This window comes from Pecten maximus, chromosome 18 (genome assembly GCF_902652985.1).
Source record: "Pecten maximus chromosome 18, xPecMax1.1, whole genome shotgun sequence".
In the NCBI taxonomy this organism is placed as follows: domain Eukaryota; kingdom Metazoa; phylum Mollusca; class Bivalvia; order Pectinida; family Pectinidae; genus Pecten; species Pecten maximus.
In genome coordinates this window covers 20,220,497-20,240,914 of record NC_047032.1, presented here as the reverse complement: position 1 = coordinate 20,240,914, position 20,418 = coordinate 20,220,497, and the positions used below count along the sequence as shown (strand labels likewise).

Below are 20,418 nucleotides of genomic sequence, written 5' to 3'. Positions count from 1 at the left end.
TGACAGAAAATTGACTTTCAATTGACTGCACATGGAGTGAATTAGTATAGTTTTTTGTAAACCACTCTTACACTTAATTTGATTTTTAACTGAATGTTTCATTTTCGAAGATCCTGCAGTGAAAGCCTGTTTCCTGCTGTATATACAAACAAGGATAAGAGAACTACCATGTATGAAAAAAAGGATAACGGAACTACCATGTATATAAACAAGGATATCGGAATTACCATGTATACAAACAAGTTAACGGAATTACCATGTATACAAACAAGTTAACGGAACTACCATGTATACAAACACAGATAACGGAAATACCGTGTATACAAACAAGGATAACGGAACAACCATGTATCAAACAAGGATATCGGAATTATCATGTAGACAAACAAGTTAACGGAACTACCATGTATGAAAAAAAGGATAACGGAACAACCATGTATACAAACAAGGATAACGGAACTACCATGTATACAAACAAGGATAACGGAACTACCATGTATACAAACAAGGATAACGGAACAACCATGTATCAAACAAGGATATCGGAATTATCATGTAGACAAACAAGTTAACGGAACTACCATGTATGAAAAAAAGGATAACGGAACAACCATGTATACAAACAAGTATAACGGAACTACCATGTATACAAACAAGTTAACGGAACTACCATGTAGACAAACAAGTTAACGGCACTATCATGTAGACAAACAAGCATAACGGAACTACCATGTATACAAACAAGTATAACGGAACTGCCATGTATATAAACAAGGATATCGGAATTACCATGTATACAAACAAAAACAAGGGAACTACCATGTAGACAAACAAGCATAACGGAACTGCCATGTATATAAACAAGGATATCGGAACTACCGTGTATACAAACAAAAACAAGGGAACTACCTTGTAGACAAACAGGGATAACGGAACTACCATGTATACAAACACGGATAACGGAACTACCATGTATACAAACAAGGATAACGGAACTACCATGTAGACAAACACGGATAACGGAACTACCATGTATACAAACAAGGATAATGGAACTGCCATCCATACAATGAAGGATAACAGAACTACAATGTAAAAAAAACAGGGACAACGGAACTACTATGCAAACAAAAACGGATAACAAAACTACAAAGCATAGAAACATGGTTTAAATACGCCGGACAATGGAAAGATAAACAATAAAATTATTTATTACCTTGTCTTTGATCCTCTGTCAGTTCTATGTCATTAACACTGTAAGATCTCTGCACCTGTAAGTAAACGAGGATGATGAATAAGACGTGCACTATATTAGTACGCTACTATACTAACAAAGAATATAATACCATGACAATGATGAGATCTTAAGTAGAACAACGCAACTAGGGGCACTACGAAAACGGTTTATCCTAATACATAAGATTCCCTCTAGCCTGTGTACTGTGATCCCGTTCGCTATGCTATCTTGGGTATTTCATTTCCATGTCTACTCCCATTACGTTTTCTTACATTTGTAGATTGGCTTGCAAATGCCAGAATATTTTTCACAATAAGTGGCCCCGCATTCAATTCAACCGGTCCCTCTTATTTCAAATTGTTCTAAGTACAACTCGCTCCTTATGTACATAATTGGACTTACACCACGTTGACGAGTGATATGTGACAGCATATTAGTATCCAGGGGATAGAAATAACATATTTCCAATAAATAACGTCGTGTCCTAAGTCAGAAAATGTGATTGACTATTTGTCTTCCACAGTTTAACTGTAGGTGCACAGTCCATAACTAATGTCCCGGTATTAGTAAACTCATATTGTACTAGGACTATTATTTCTATCGTACATACCCAGCTCAACATATGGCCGTCTCTTCCTTTAACAAAGTACTTCCTGAGTTAAAGACGATTTAATTAAATTATAGGTCGTTATTTACGCTCCCTGAAAACTGGGCTTACACAATTATGCCATTTCTCTGTCCCCGAGGGTATGTTCACACTCACTGAGGAATTTTGAATTAGTTTGCGTGGAAGCTAGAGTTATCGATCACGTGAAAGTACCTAGGTGTGAGAGACAATGATTAATAAATGCCGTTAATGAACACATTATTGGGGCCCCATCTAGAGATCTTGTAACGTTTATAAACTGGTATGTTGACAAACAAGAAAAATGAACCAAGTTTTTTTCAGCGTTTTCACATAAACTTAAACTCCAATAAGTGGGAATTGGTTGAGCTATACTTGTAATGAAGATATAGACTGTATGTGTATTTGGTATCTTAATAAGGAAATTCATATAATTGATAATAGGTACAATACGAGTATGGCAGACGGAATATATATCATTTTTCAATTTCAATATCCTGTATGGTATTTAAAATTCTTTGTATTCTTCTCCTCCGTCCAGACCCCCATACACAATGTTATAGAAACGTGCACGTGGTTATCGATATCGAGTAAAAAAAACGCTAACTGGATACATGTATCGTTGTAGCCAACTGTTTTAGCTACATTTCTTTTTGCCGTGGTAAAATTCTAACGGATGGCAAAATAAAGTGATTTTTTAAATAATGATTGTTGATGTAAGTACGTAATCGTAATTGTGACTTAAGCTCGATAAATCGAAGGCAAAATATCAGCAACTTTCTGAGACATTGAAAAGGTATGAGAAAAAAACGTTTTCGGTCTCATTGAAGCCATCCGCTTTATCAATAAGGGCGAAAGTCTCGACTTAGTCAGGCTTATAGAACGAGAACTCAGCTGGTGAAAACGAAGCCAACGAATATCGAGCACGTCTGACATAAAGGCGCATAATACAATATATAATACTCGGCCATCGCGGCCCCATACAATATTCATGGGGCCGCGTTGGCTGAGTGGTTAAGGTGTCCCGACACTTTACCACTAGCCCTCCACCTCTGGGTTGCGAGTTCGAAACCTACGTGGGGCAGTTGCCAGGTACTGACTGTAGGCCGGTGTTTTTTCTCCGGGTACTCCGGCTTTCCTCTACCTCCAAAACCTGGCACGTCCTTAATTGACCCTGGCTGTTAATAGGACGTTAAACAAAAACAAACCAAACCAAATACAATATTTCCCAATGAGATTATGATACTGACTTAGTAAACTGCTGCGGCAGAATATCAGAAAATTGGTCTAGTGTAATTATCATGATTCATCTTTCGTCAGTAAAATCGGTTTAAAGTTGGTGTGCACAACGTTATTGACACACAGGTGATAGTTTCTAAATTATAAAAGCATGTCGGGGTCTAACTGTGGAAGGAAACCCGACCACCCGGAGTGACCCCGGTGACCTTAGTGAAAGATAAGTATGTTACCATTATGCTATCCGATCATCCAAGAGGAGATGTCCATACTATAGAAGCTGAAAGATTGGCCCTTAGAAGTGTCTCGTCGATGACATTTATATCAACATAATGTTAATGTGACTGGTCCTTCGAAGTGGACAAAGTATACCAAATGGATGATTTGTTATCTTACTCTGATGTCATAAAAATGTTCCAATTATCATTTGGAAAATAAAAATCAGTCTCCACAAAAGGAAATTTTCAAGACACTCGACTTTTGTTCGAGATACTCGACTTTACCGTAATGATGAAATTTGACTGCGTAATTAAGAATGTGGTTTTCATTAATACTTTTAATACTGATTGTCTATTCTAACAATACCATAAAGGAATAGGTTTGCGAGGAAAAACCTGTCACAGAGACGCTGGTAGATGGTTACCCTAGGGGAAACAAATTAGTCTCCGCAACACTTCGATAGGGTGTTACACGCTATAACAGTTCTCGGAAGTGATGGCTTTGCTATGACGTGCAAATCCACGCGGTACGTAATTTTCTTAAACTTGGTATTAATTTCTTTAAAAGGAAACAATTACATTTCCTTGGTGGTTTCACTATATTATTCCATTATGCTCTAGCTGCAGTTTGCTTTCCTCGTTGGTCATTGATTTTTGTCCTGGCCTGGCCAACAAGTCTAACAAATTGGACTTTCGGAGCTATGCTTATCTCTGTTGCTTCTGAGACGTCGGGTTTACTGTTGAAGATTTTGGAACACAAATGGCATTATATTGACACAGCAATTCTCTTTAATTTTCGCCTTCACTCAGTCAGGAGCACAAGATGAGCAGTTCGTCGATGAAACTTTTCGACGCCAATCCCGAATTGGATTACCCTAAATCGCAATATTGAGCAAATGGATCTTCGGAGTTATATTAAGGAATTCTGTACGTTCGACCACCGTTCAATACTTGACCTAGCAATTATCATTTGGGTTAATGATTGGACCTTCTATACCCAGTCTAAGGCTCTCTGTCCACTTGACCAATTACTCTCCCCGGAAATAAACGGTGATCTCAACCATAAAATTCTGCTTTGAGACAACCAATAGTAGAGTCTTAGTAAAAAAGACATCGACTTATCCGTTTTCCTTGTCAGGCATTTCTCACTAGTTGTAATATACAAGGATAGCTTCAAACTCCAATAAATTGCAGGCCATGTGCAGAGGATCTGTTTTCATTCAGACTTCAACTGTGTGTTTATCATGAGTTGATCTCTAGGTTTTGTGAAGATGTGTTGGTTGTTCGGTACTGTTAAATGGTCTAATGTAGGTCATATAAGAGTTGGTCATAATGAGTACAATGCATTAAAGGGTAATTGTTAAGGTGACAAAATGGTATCTCTGGTCTATGTTTGGTCATCTACGAGTCATTGAGGTTCCTTGCCCAAGGCATAGGTAATATTATCTCAATTAACCGCATTAAAATCACATACTAACAAAACGGTCACCTTCGCTAGCCAAGGGTAAAGGTCAACTCCTCTAGCCAAGGGTAAAGGAGAGTATCGTATTGAACACCCGTGGCTAGCGAAGTTGTGAAGCCGTACGTCTAAATAGAAAATGTTAACTCGGGGTAAAATGTACAAAACATGAAAAAAAAAAATTACAGACACCCTATTGAACAAACATATTTTCAAAAAGAACAATTTCCGGTTTCCGTTTAGGAATGAAACACTGAATATGTTTAATCAATAACAAGTACCGTGTTAATTTGTTAAATCCAAGTAATGTTACCTTTTTATTATGAGAACCATGGCAATGACAGCATAACTACCAGGTACAGTGGTATTAAACACGATCAATTCTATATCGAACACGGTAATTCGCCAAATTGATTCTATATTTCTACACATTTTACTGCTAACATCACCAGTTTTAAAGGTGAACCAATTTTATGATGTCCCTAACATTACTGACTTAAAGGGAGAAACAGCTGTATCGTGTCATTAACATCACCGATGAGTCCTAAATGGCGAAACAGCTGTATGGTGTGCCTAACATCACTGATGAGTCCTAAAGGGTGAAACAGATGTATGGTATCCCTAATAATGAGTCCTAAAGGGCGAAACAGCTGTATTGTATCATCAACATCAATAACGAGTCATGAATGACGAAACAGCTATATGATTTCATTAACATCACTGACGAGTCCTAAAGGGCGAAACAGCTATAAGTTGTCATTAACATCACTGACTAGTCCTAAATAATGAAACAGCTGTAAGGTGTCATTAACATCACTGGCGAATTCTTACGGGTGAAACAGCTGTTTGGTGTCCCTAACATCTTCGACGAGTCTTAAATGGCGACACACCTGTATGGCGCAGTGTTTTCACAATTAAATAAAATAAATTCAAATCAATATTTGATTTGTGTGTCTTTCATATAATCCCAATAAAAGAATAAAATTACTCATTGGTCTGTATAGGGAACAACCAACTAATTGAAAAAATATATTTTTGAAACAGCCCCTGTGTATAGAAAGTTGAGCCAAGGATAAAATGTCGGGCAGCCACTGATTGGCCAGTATGTTATGAAGCGAGAAAATAGATATGTAGCCTGATAGGTAACTATCAATAAGAAATGTTGATATAAATTTCGTAAGTCCGATTGATTTTTTTCCCAAAAGTTCAGGTAATTATAATAAACAGGTAAACATTTAAGATTTTTGAGAATTTTTACTGCGAAATTCACCTATTTTCAAAATGGCTACCCTGGAGAAAATTTGAGCTGAAGGACCCAACTTTTTTTTATTGATTAGGTGTTATATCAGACCCTAAACTTTTGTTATAAACCATAATTGTCAGATTGAATTCAAGAATTTGAATGAAATACTCCAAAACGTTAACACTAAAGTCTATGGGAAACAATTGGTTGGTTGGTCTCTATAAAGGTTCATTCTACCAACGTCTGCTTCGTTTTGATATTAATAGAAAAAATAGACTGTACTCATACTTTATCAACAAGGTGTAACACTCGAAGATTTGACGATGCATCGACTGTGGAACGGAAGTAGGCTTGATTGGTCGACAATTATAGTTACAAATGTAGTATATTGTTCAAAGAGTTGTCGACTAATCGGATTTCCTCCTGCATACCATTCTAAAATATACAGACTACTTTCGTTCCACAGTCGATGTATCGTCGGCTATCACGATAGCTTTTGATCCATCTTCTCGTCTTCAGATCATTGCCATACGACAAAATAATAAAATGCATTGATATTTACGGAATCTAAAGTAAGATACGTTACTTCAGTTTACGTAAATTCGATATTTTAACCGGATCGAACTTCAAATCGAATCGAAGCTTACCCCGCTTCCCGTTTTTGAGTATTATTATTACCGTGTTTATATAGTATGAGAACGGTCTGGGTTTTTCTATCAATACTAACCAGAATCAGACGCCTGTGATCCTATGTACTAATTTCAACTGATACAGATCAGTAGCATAGTAATAATTAACTTGCACAACCTATTGGTAATACAAATATGCACTCAATAGAAATTATATACTTGTACCAAATACGAAGGAGTTATCAAAAACAAGCCGAGACAAATATTGTCTTTTTCAGCTGTCATCTGCTATAATCTATATTTCGAAAACAAATAAATCTGTTAGAGATTCCAGGTAGATTTCTTAAGTGATACTAGTATGAATATGTTGAATCTTATTGATTTTTACGTTAACGTACAAATTGGTTTTAAAATGCAATAATACATACTAGTCTAATTACCAGTAAGTCGGCCACACGAAAAACGTGTTGTACGGGATATAAGGTGCTTCTACAATAGAACTACAGTGTATTAAGGCCGTTCAAAAAAGTTATGACCAGGCACCAGTGCACTAAAAACCAACCGACAATCCTAAAAGTAACAGGTAGATGAGGTCCATATGTGTGCTATAACATCCCATGGCTGGCTTGATGTATGCCTTTGTTATATAACAATAAGCCTTAAGTCTTTCAATAGGAACGATATGACACACATAGAATAAGCAAAGAAATGAGCTTTGTCATATTAGCAAAACTATTGTGACGACCTATATATAGTTGAGGGTCCTAACTTCGTAGAAGGCAAACATTCGTAAACTTCTGGTCATGCGCAATACCGCATAACATAAATATATGTCACGACTGACATCACTAACGAAGACTACATAGGATAGGAAGATTAAGGTGAAATGGACATCTAAAATACGGAAAATGGGCAAAATGATGGCGTTTATAATACTTTAATTTATAAATGTCTATTTTTGAATTATTTCCCAAAGTGTTGTAACAGAGCTTAATAGGCGCTGACATCGAAGCAAGTGTTCCCAGTCGGTTTGTTTACAACTGGTGTCAAGGTCGCCAGTTCCTTTAATAGTCTTTCTAGGCCAATGCTATTAATTTTAGTTATGTTCATGTTTATGAAGTGCTACAGCTGTGGCATCCCACAAAACAGAAAAAAACATTTTGTGCACAATTTGCGATTGAATCCCACATCTGTGTGATTTCGTTAGATAGGGCGATAAATAAAGCAAAGCGACAAAGTTAGGGAATAAGTCATATCAAGGACGTATAAATACGTGGCTGGTTTTCATAACGTCCATATTCAACGTCTAACGTTTCCACGCATTATTTAGTAAGACTAATGCAAAGTAATTATAGTCAGTTTCTTACATGCCACAAATAAAAACAAGTTAACATACAGGTTTATTCATTTGAAAAAGAGTCAACGAATATAGCGTTTCATTACCACTTATTTATCTATACAACATGGCACGGATTTGTTTTCTTCGTGTGTGCTTATGTTGATTATGTTAGTACTTGATAGTGCATATTCAAGGGAATATTCGGTCTGGTTTCTACATTACTTAATCAGTACAAACCCAACGATTTATGCCTCGATAGCGTTGATAATGATTAAGGTCAGGGACCGGAGTCCTGTTTAAAATGACAGCATTGAATTTTATTTTCTAAAATAGACTGCAATATGGATATATATAATTCCATGAAGGTCATCACAGAAACTATAATTATATATATTATCTTTTTAACAGAACCGTCTTGATATCATTTGTAACCAATTCCAAGATTTATATCACACATGATAGTTATCGCTCTCACTTCGTTTCGATCACGCATCGTGCGCACATTCGACTTCACGATACAATCGCACATTTATTCTATCGTTCGCATATCGTGCAGACATTATGATCAAATCATGTCACATTGTGAGATCCAATACTGCAGTTTCAAAGCGTTTTTTCAATCGGCAGGTTTTTCAGAGAAAATTAATCAATATAGGATTTGATTTTTTTTCCAATACATATCGTTTTTGTATTACTAAATTGTAATGGGTAAATGTTGAAGAAAACAAACAGATTGCTTAAACTGAATAAAATATTAATCTTTAAAATTGCAAATACATGTAACATTTTTTTAAATAATTGATATTGCCACTTTTAAAAAAAAATATGTATGAAAACTTAATTTAAAGTGTTGTGGTTGTTAACTGATGTCATATGTTACTCAAAATCCCAGAACCTACTGAGCAGCCGTGATCAACACAATATGAAATAAAGTAAAGCTAACACATTGAATATGAATGTTAAATTCATGTATGTCTGTTGTCGACGCTGCAGTTCATTTACATTTTACTTTGAATGATATAGAACAGTTTTACTCTTTTTTATCCAAGTGAAAATTTTGTATCTCAACATTGTTATCTTTGTACTAAATCCTTTATATCAAATATCCATTTAATGTTAATATATATAAAAAAAATAGATAGAGCTAAGAAACATGACAGAGTATAAAAACGTACATCTGGGTGATTCGGACTCCGAACATTCGAGTTGCTAAGCGGTGGTTCTACCATATGAGGTTTATGTTTTCAGTTATGGTCAGTCTAGTTAATGCTAAATACAAATATTTCATCAACTAATGTTTTCAATCTATCGATACTGGTGCATCGTACGACCACTTTTTAAGAATATGATTTTAGTTGTCTGTTCGTACAAAAAAAAAGAAAATAAGACATTGTAAAAGTAAGTCTTCCGATGAACTCAAAATAGATGTCACAAATGATTTGAATGCTGGGAGTTGCAAATAGCCCGATGATACAGCATTACGGCCATTTAATGAAATATCCATCGAAATTAACAAACACATGTTTTTTTTGTAAAAAAGAACATGTATATGTTATAGATTTATAGTTTGTTTTCAAAAACTCAGTTTTTAACATTAATATTTTGAAAACTGTCATCATTAAGTCGAAATAAGCAAATATGCGCCATACCTCTTATGTCAACTAGGCATAGAGTGTGACCTGTGTAGACACTGGGTGCACCTCTAGTATTACACTTCAATTAAAGCTGTGGGGATCGATGTGAAATTTCAATGTGAAATATCAATAATGCAAGTCCACTTTTTTTAAAAGCCTGTAGATATGGAAGAAAAAGAGTTTTTCAAATGTCAATCTTTTCAGTAATATTATTTAGATTAAGATGTATGCCGCCTGTCTGGGCTAATTGTGGAAATGATAAGTATTTCTAGAATTGAGTAATGTGTCCACTGTATAACACGATGGTTTAGTCATAAAACACAGACCAATTCTATTAGTGTGCCATATTACAGAGTATTGAGAATATCTTATATTTCAGTGAGGAAATATCCTACCATTGCATTGAGTGAATCCAATCACATCATATTACCTGAAAGACAGTATTCAGTCATATGACAAATATGGTATTGGTGATAATCAATAGTTACTATCAAGTACTGTAAATGTACAGTTATATGACGTGTTTAAAAGCTTTAATGTAATGTCTTTGTTCACTCATTACCAACTACGTTATTGAAGTCGTAGACTAAGACAATAAATCAGGTAAAACCGATGCGCAATTAAGCTTTAAAAGCTAACAGTGATTTCAGAAACCATTAAGATCATCATCGAATGACTTATATTTGTTGTATCGGTCAATGTCACAAACATAACAAGGGATTTTGCCTACTAAAACTGTTCCCGGTGACCTTTAGAAACTAGCTTGGAGACTGAATAAAATATGGATGCTGTAACGCAAATTAGACTGTTTAGTCTCTCCGTACGGATGCACATGACGTTCCAGAAACGCAGCACTGTAGAAAGTCAACTTTCCCAACAAGAGTGTAGATGTTATTGATATCAGTAATACTTTATAATGATTTATATTTTGCGCCATATATCTGTCAAAGCTTGAAAGCCTCCGTATTTCCGACACAGATGCTCCTCTGGTATTTCGCAGTCACTCTAAACCCATGACTTTCAATATTTGTAATAGTGTAGCGGTGGCATGGAAACTATGCAACAGATGAGTGATTTCTCCTTCCTGTTGAACTTTACCGTTAAATAATGGTCATGTAGGTCCCGTGTTGACTGGCGATCTGTGCACTATTAATCATGTTACGAGAAATGTTCATGGTGGGCTCGAAGGATCAAGAGATTCCTTCCTTTAGGGACACTTTCAGGATACCTATGATGTCCTAGTCGATAGCAGTAAGGAACTGCTAACTAAACAACATGCTGCTTTGGACTTTGAGACGGAACGTTAATCATCCACCCAATGTGTTTTTGGACACTAAATTTCACTACTATGCAGAGCAAGAAAGTTATATTTGTATGCATACTTATATATATATATTCAGTATGCATATTTATTCATTTTATTCAATACTACTTTAAAAGACACAATGTTTTAATGCAGTAATTGTAAAAGAAGTCTTTTAATCATTATGATTATGTTAGTACAATTTCAGAGAGTTTGGTAGATGGGGACTGTCCTAATCACCTGCTTGCTAGATTGCAATTTGTTTTTTTGTGATTTGTTTTATTTATCTAAAAATAATCATTGTAACAGTTCTTTTTAGAATATAAATTTCATATTTGATTGTCTTTATGATGACTGATTGTCGATATTAAACTATGTTTTGTACTTTGTAACTATATACTTGTACAATGCAATTGAGATGTATGACACTTAAAAATCAATCGATTGATTGATTGATTGATTGATTGATTGATTGATTGATTGAACCTCCTGCTTGACTTTCTTGAGAACAGTGAAAGCCACAGTATCCAGTCATACATGCGAATTAATTACTTTTAAACTATGTGGATTCATACAGTTTGCAAACAAATGTTTTATTTTCATACACCAAAGAAATTTTTAAGAAATGACATCAATGTTCAAAACCGCTTTGGAATGCGACTGCGTATATGCTAATACAGCTCTGTTCATTCCCTGGTGATAAATGAACGTCGATCACAAACTGCCATGTAAACACCAGGGGAAAATGCAAGAGAACGAAAAACAAATGTAATAAAAAAATATTTGAAGATAACACGACTGAAATTACCGAAATCTATCAAGATACGTATTTAATATGTGTCAGAAGCTAACCCAAACACGGCCAACACAACTATCCGCAGATGTGCAGACGAATGAAACATCGTGAAGATACCTTTTCACAAACAATAAACTATTTGCATTAGGACTTTTAAGTCAATATAATGTTATGTTACCTGACCCGTTTTCATCACGACGCAATCACACCACGTGTTACTGGCGATTTTGTATTGTCTGTATGCTAATGAAGAGTCTAAGCTATATACTTAATGTAATTCACTAGCGACAACATGTTTTATTCTACGTTCAATAGACAGGGATAACCTCAAATTGTATGCAATTAATGTGTAAATTATGTTTATTCAAATAAATCAACAGTATATATTGAGCCCGGAACAGTTTTCGTACTTATATCACTCTCAACCAGGCATGGTGTCTCTAGCCGAGAGGTACATCTCGTCTAGTATTTACAAGGGTGACATTTTGTTTATCAAATAATCCCTAATTGCAAACGATGTGATTTCAAATAAAACTGAGATTTTGAAAGCGCGTGCTTTTAATATAACTTTTAAGTTTTACAACAATCGCTTGCCATGCAATCTTGCTGACCCTTGTGATAGAGCACGAGGGATCCCGAAGAGGGGGAACAATGAGTGTGCTGGTGAATGAAAAGGATGTCACATTTCATATACATTTATTTATTTATTTTTGGTTCGTTTGTCAGTACTACCAAATAAAGCTCTATAAACGTTCTTAATGTCATTTCACTTCCTGGTAATGAGCACATACGTTTTTATTCAATTTATGTGAATTAAAAACAATTCAGTTACCAACTTATCACAACTAAGACAATATTCTGAAAGTTATTCCCTCCTTATATACGGCTAAAATATTGAGGTACACCACATATCTTTGGCAATTCAATTTACCCAGGAATGCCTTAAATGTATTACTAAGTCTCCTAATATGTATAACTTACCACAGTGGACATCGGCTAAATATTGTCGTAATAACTATATAAACGTAATGATTAATAAGTCAAATAAATCCTTCTTTAACGTAGCATTGTATCATTGTATTCTGTAACTTGAAAGAAAATCGTCTTGACTAATTGTTAATAGCTTTACTTCCCGAATTAGATAGATAAGCCTAACAAGAAATTTCGACATTTTAAACTCATGGATACGTCGACATACGTATTTCGTAAAAAGCATGTAGTTTTAGCAAATGAGGTTTCTTTACGAAAAGAGAGAAAGAAAAGGAAGGGGGGGGGGGGGGGGGGGGGGGGAGAGAGAGAGTTATGGTAAGTGAAAACATTACCAGTAAAGACGACTTATTTCTGAGATACATTTCACTGCAATGAATCAAAGGCTTACTTTCAAGATCGGCCTTTTTTGATTCAAGCACATTATCGAGGTTTTAGGGTTTATCATAAAACTAGTTTATATGTAATCCGTGGCAGTCTAGAACCATTGCCATTTAACTAATTCCTTAATCACAACCATTTATCACCTGAGGAAGAACTTGTTATTCCACACAGATTGATTGATCTTCACGTGCCCATTGCTTATTAATTGAACGAACTTTGGTGCCGTGACATTTAACTTGACTTCTGAGGAAAAAAAACACTCTTGTGTTGTGTAATCATACATAAAGTATGGGTTTGAGAGATGAAGCAAGGTTATGGTTTCCGGAGACATGATGGGCCGGTGTTCATGAAACCATTCTCATGCTCAAGCAGGAAATCTCTTCTCAGCCCAATTCAAGCTATTGAGAAAACATTACTTCAGATATCAGATTTATCATAAAAAATATGTGAGTCTGAAAACAAAACGGATATTTGAGCATGAATACTGTTTCATGAACACATGTCCCAGGTCCATTTCCCGAGGCGGAGTAAGTAAGTAGAGGTATATCAATACAGTCTAGCACACTTTCAAGCAATATCACTTACCCTCTGAGCCATCACATTTCGGTTCCTGATCGGTGAAGACGCCCGTCGTGTAGAAACGATCATGTGTTTCATGGTCCGGACTGCCCCTCGCATAACCACTAGAATCGATACAGTGATGTAAGTATATATATGCACCTGGTGATGAAACTTCTAGTCCTTTTCAATTTCTGTCAATGGAGAGTTTATATAATCTTCATAGTTCCTTTGTCAAATTTCTATGAACCATCAACACCCTCTTTTCGGTGAAAACTCGTATTTTATGATCAACCAAAAATAATGTGGTATAGATGTGTTTCCGTCAAGGTGTTGGACAGGATTCGTTTATGACGTAAGTGCTAATAGTCAAGAAAACTTAAGTTTCTGTTCATTTAATTATGTTTAGAATCGCCGTTCGCTGTTAAAGAAGTGCCACTCTTTCGCCAAGGTTAACAGATAGTCCACTTACACTGGAAATTGATTAATTTGATTTATCTCTCTGACGATTTTTTTCTTTTACACTGCTCCAAACCAGAACCGTTGTTTTTTAGTTGCGATGTAAGCACGTGTTTTCCCTTTGAATATCTTTGTGTGACTGTTTGACGGTGAAAGTTGTCTTTCACACTCCCCGTAGAACTGACTGACGAGTGAAGGCGACATCAGTAACGCCTTATACGCCAGTGTCCCCGCCGATCGATAAACACTACACTTGTATCCTAAGTGTAGTGTTGAGGCCTGGTAATACCGAAGCTGACATGCCCATCCCTAATATCCATACGTGTATATCACTTGTCTCAAATTAACATTTTAAGCCTCCGTTAACATTAAACTTTCCCCCGCAGTATCGTTTGAGCATGATCTGTTCATCCTATGACTTCATTTTGTCTTATAATTAACCTAGTTAAACCTTTTACGATTTATGATTTTGTTAATTAAAGAAAATATTTAATTATTTCAAGAAGATATTTTGATTTATTTGATTGTGTTAATGTATTTGAATTGGCGATAATTGCAGGCGTGTTAAAATGATGTTCCCAGCTGATGAGGCCAATCAATGTCTTCTCCAAAGTGTGATGTTGTTGGATGTCACCACCTAAATAGGTTAGCTTGACACTACTTTCGGTCACTATGACAACGGGCGCAATATAATGTCAAAGGAATCGGTACTGAAAGGAGAGGATGGGGTCTCATGACATGATAGACAGTATACATGTTTAACTAACGGTGTACATGTTAAACTGAAGCTCGAAGACGTTGGTCTTTTATCTGTCATCTTATTAAGGACATGATGAAAATGGATCACAGCATAGCTAACAGCATAGATACAGTAGGTCAATTGACATCCGACAGATCCTAATCTACCAACATGGAGTAGGTAGGCAGAATATCTCTTTATTCATAGTATTTTTTATTAGAATTCATCCATGAGATGTTATAAGCATTGCCAAGCAAAACTTAAAATTCCGATAAAACTTTTTTAAAGTTTTTAAAATATCATATATAATGATAACAAACTTAGGGTATGTTTATTAAATATATTCGTATATCATATAGAAATAACAAATATTAAGCAAACTAATATCATTGATTCCTTTTATACTTTATTTATATATTTCACAATTATTTACAATAACTGGTTATAGTTTTTTTTACACCAGTTCATGATACATGTATTTAAATTTGATAGTTTTTATAGGATTATGGATATGTAACCCTGGTAAATACAAGCCACAATATACAGCCTGGCTAGACAGCACTTTTCTGTAGCTTGATTGGTTGAGCATTAAATCAGTAATCAGGTGGTCCTAGGTTTGATCACTAGCAGAGGTGTTGAAATATACCAAATCGTCAGTGCAGCTTAAAGATTTTAAAGTGTCAGATACAATGAAAAGTGTGTAAATTGTTTCAATTCCTTCTACGAAAAAATTCTATTCATCAAACAATTAATACTTATAATGTACAAAATAAACCACATTATGTCAAACATATTATATTTTTAATTTTAAATATAGGTTCTCCTGTCAAAGCTGAAAATCTCAATAATAAGAGAAAGTCATCACTTACTACATGACCCACGTCCTGAGAAATACAGAAAAATGCAAGGCTATCAAGATAGGGTGCGGAATTTGTTGATCAACTATACAGCACAGACATCAGCAAACATTGCATTCCAGTATCTTTATAAGAGAGCTGATTTGAAGGTAACTAACTTGGCAAGTGTATCTCATATGAAAAGGATATTTTTTCAAATTTTTTTGCAGTTGCAGACAGTGTCCATGATTCCTAATAAAAAGCTCACATTGACCTGCTGTGCAAGAAAAAGCTAGTAAATAACTTATTGACTGAATAATTTTTAAAACAAAGTAAATCACCCATATGTTTTTTCATTTTTGCATAATATGGCAGTTAATACAATTTCATTCCATGAACTCTAGAACTTCATACTGGATTTAAACTATGCATTGACCTGTGGTTTCATTGACCTTATAAAAAAGCTATTGTATTTTTTAAAATATATGTAAACTTGGCAAGCTGATTCGAAAAAGGGTGGTTTTGTGCATCAATTAACATTCTGTATGTATCAGGTCAAAACATTTGTTGTAGTTTTCTTGTAATTAAAAGTACATGCATATCAATAGCAAAGAAAATGGCCTGATTATGTATTTAAAATAACACATGTATCTGATCAGTATCAAAACAGAAAAAAAACAGTTATACATTATGTAGACTAGTTAATAATCAAAATGAATTTTAATCTGATTGGTGAATGGTGATGACATAACAAAATTGAAGATTGCACAAAAGGACAGTCATCCAACAAAAAATGGTTTGGCGAAAGATCATGGAAACTCACAGCATCAAACTGTGGCCAAATGTGTCATATGTCAGACAGACGAAACAACAAAAACTTTGTGAACATTTAAGTAGGTCAAGGTCAATTAAATCTCCTGCCATGTTACATAGTTTACGCTATGCATGCAAGGCAGTCAGGAATGTTGAGAGCCAGCATAATATTCATGTCAACAAATTTGGATTTTTTGTATGCAAAAGCAACCATTTCTTGGAGCTACTCCAGGTGGTGTTATTGATGATGTGCATATCTTAGACGTCAAATGTCCCTACAGAGGTCGAGATCAAAAAAATAGAACTGAAAACACTGAATTATTTCAGATGTTTACAATCATGCAACGGCTCAGTTCAGCTATGCAGATCCTCAAACTACTATGACCAAATTCAGGGTCAACTTTTCATCACAGAAAGGCAATTTTGCTACTTTGTAGTTTACACTTTTAAGTCACTATTTGTTGAAAAGATTGAAATTGACAGTGATTATTTTAACCTGTGTTTGCTTCCTAAACTAGAATTTTTCTATACCAAGTACTACAGGCCCTTTATAGCATCTAACTAGTAAAAGTTTCCATTCTTCAATAGTAATCCTATTTATAGTCTGGTCATCTACTTTCACAAATTAATTATATACAGTGCCTATGTAATTCATCTTGCTAATATTGATGAAATTGATTCAGTATGATATCAGTATGGTACAATGCCTTGCACTGGTGAATAATGATTCATCTGGCAGTTGATGACTCCACAAAATGATAATAAGTGTATAATGTCACTTAATTTACAACAACAGTAACAATATTCTTAATTCATTTTAGAGCTGCAAAGATATGAAAATGCCATGAAATTCATGTAGGTGTACTACACCCTTATTTCCTACCTTCCCTTAATATCTTCTAAGAGCATTATTAGAGAAATTTCAATTGAAAAATGAAGTGGATTATTCTTAAAATATGTTTTCAGCAAAATAATGTAGAAATTGTAAAGATTTCTTGCGCTTCTGATTTTGTACGGAATACCTTCAACTTTCTTTTTAGTACAATTGTCACAAAGTGTGTGACTTATTTCATGCATATCTGTCAACAATTGAATTTCTGAAATTGCTCAGAACAAAGCATATAAAAAGTATGCGAGATCCAAGATGCAACATACTTTGGCAAAGTTCAAGCTTTAGAATTTTATATGTTTTAGCAAGGTCTATAACTCTTTCAACATGTATACGTTTTGAAGCCACACGCCGGTCATGCACTACTTCCTCTGCTTCAAGTTGAGATTTCCCTTTCAATGTTGGTGTATTTACATGGACATCATTATTTGCAAATAAATCTTGCAATAATCATGCGATCACTTGCTGAGCCCCCATTGGCATCAGATACATAGGAAACAGCTAATCTAGGAGCGATGCCAATCATTGATTTGATGGTATTCCTATGCTTGTAGTTAGACCATGTATGAGATTGAGAATTTACATTGGGTGTTTTTTAATGGGAATTTCTGTTGCATCCAGTATAACCCTGGTATTTGGAATTTTTTCCGCAAAATCATCTGGTATGAAATCTTGCACAACTTCAACAGAAGGGCATATGTTCAACTCTTTACGTTGAAAATACATGAAAAGTTGTTACAATTCTTAAAATAGTTGACTTTGATAAAGGAAAAATAAGGACAACTTGTTATCCTCCTTTGCTCGCCTCAATTTCATTAATGTAATAAAGAGCTGGTCCTTTGGTTCAAGGGCAGACAATTTATAATCTAGCTCTTCTACACAGGGACCAAGGCAATGAAAAAGGTTATAACTGATCATAATCATTGAAACTTGTATAAGATCTTATTGCCTCGGGAGCATTTCTGAAATTTTCTACAGAATATTTGTTTGGAAAAAGGATTTGGTACAAATACATCTTCATCAGGTATATTAGAATGTGGAGGAAGCTCTTCTTTCTCCATTGATTCTTCAACGATGACTTCCTGTTGAATGCCAATTTTCATCAGGTTTGGTTCCTTCACCTCTTGTTTTCTTCGGGACAGTCTTTGTTGTCTTAGACTTGGAGAATGGGTCTTCTCGCCAGGAATAAACACTGAAGGAACTGCGTCCTCTTTGAGAAGTAGCAGCTATTGTTAAAATAAAATTGTCAGAAATCTTACTGACAGTACAGTAAATAGCAGCTATGATTTATAATTCATGGAATGTTATAAATGTTTACTAATTAAAGAATGTGAATGTGTTATACTTTCTAAGATACATATATTTGTAAAGACATTGTTATGAGTTATATTGAAGAATCATTGATTTATATGCATTAAAATATATTTGTTATTTTTGAAATATATACTTTGTAGTTTTGAATGTTTAAGTATCTTGCATACATTGTGATAATATATTGACATACAAATTCATATACAACATACAACTGGATATTCTTGCAACATTTACCGTTATAAGCCTAGGAACCATCTCATCACTTTGAGAAAGATGCACCTGGAAAAATCACAAAGAAACACAAAGCAACACGAACCAAATTCAAAAAACGAAAAAGGCAACACATTTTATGCATGAAATTGGAGTGTAATTAAATATCATGTATCTGAGGATATATGTACATTTTATATAAATCTTCCGCATAAGTACCTACTGTTAATGTGCATTTTTTAAAAATGTTTATTAAAGGATTACATATTGTGATGCCATTTGATATGACGTCACTTCTATCCCGATGTTGATAAATATTCTTTTTTAGTGTAATAACAAACAAATAGTATTACTTGATGTGAAGACGAAAATCATTGTCAAAATAATAATAAAGTTTCGTTACAAGGCATATTCGAACAGCCGATAAAAAAAAGTCAGCTAAACTCAACAAAACAAAAAATACAATTGTTATCAATGTTCAACAACTAACCTGACGTGTCTCTATAGTCACTCGCAAGAAAATGGAGGTGGCACAACGTCTATTTTTGAAGGCTCCCACAACTTCTTCACAGTTGAATCATTCCGCTTGATGGCTACTCTCCATTTTAATCGCTGACCCTTGTCTTTTGGGAATGGATGCCCCCATAATTGGAGCAGAATGGAACTGCACAACGCTGAGGCATTTAAATTTGTATCGATTCTATTCGGAAGTTTATAATAGTTAATTCAAATTTCCAAGCGTCTCAAACGCACAGGCGACCACCGATAGGGATCGCGTATAACTTCCGGAGCAAAACCGGACGAATGAAAACCATTAATCAGATGCGTATAGGTCATATGTTGATATAGTATAAACATATAAAATAGGAAATATGATTGTGATACGACATTTGTAATTTACAATACACTGTGATATACTATATAAGTTCAATATAATACACTTTTGATATAATATATGTACATGTATATAATCCTAACCGTTTTAAAATCAACAAGAAACTACCAACGTGTATACCAAATATGCCCCAAAACGGAAATACATCAATTAAGAATCAGTCCGGTTAATTAATGAGAAGACTAAAATGATTGTTGAACGGGTTGGTGACGACGAAGATCGAACACGTCTATTTTCGTAATCAATAAGGAGTATGCCTAACAGAAAATTGTATAATTAGATCAATAACCGTTTTCATTATCTACATTAAACCTGCACCTATCAAACGATTGCGTTATCAGGTATTCTGTAATCAGACGATACCTATCAAAGACATCGTGATATTTATTAGGCCATGTAAACACAATAGGATGGGGAAGCAGGAGTGTCACTATATATATTGGAAAATTAACAGCAGGGAAATTTGGAAGCATCATTCCTACCATAGAGCTTAGTGGTAAGTTGTTCATGGTACTTGCATTATGAGCTGTAATCGAGGTAAGCTGCTAATGTACTTGTTTTCCAGTTGTCTATGTCACCAATAAATATGAAAGCACTGAAGCTTTAATTACATAT

General features: G+C 34.8%; 1 protein-coding gene across 2 annotated transcripts in view; it reads right to left on the bottom strand.

The window, feature by feature from the left end:
* LOC117316807 (calmodulin-like) overlaps positions 1–14,220 on the bottom strand; it is a 29,694-nt gene extending 15,474 nt beyond the window's left edge. Inside the window, exons 1-2 of one of the 2 annotated variants that reach the window (XM_033871582.1) lie at positions 13,676–14,220; positions 1,217–1,271 (exon numbers count right to left, since the gene is read on the bottom strand). In XM_033871582.1, coding sequence (XP_033727473.1) covers positions 1,217–1,271; positions 13,676–13,768 — 148 coding nt within the window. In that variant the 5' untranslated portion in view covers positions 13,769–14,220. Of the gene's footprint in view, positions 1–1,216; positions 1,272–1,639; positions 1,777–13,675 lie in introns of those variants that run through there. The other variant, XM_033871583.1, reaches the window with a different exon arrangement.
* Positions 14,221–20,418: the final 6,198 nt, after the last annotated feature.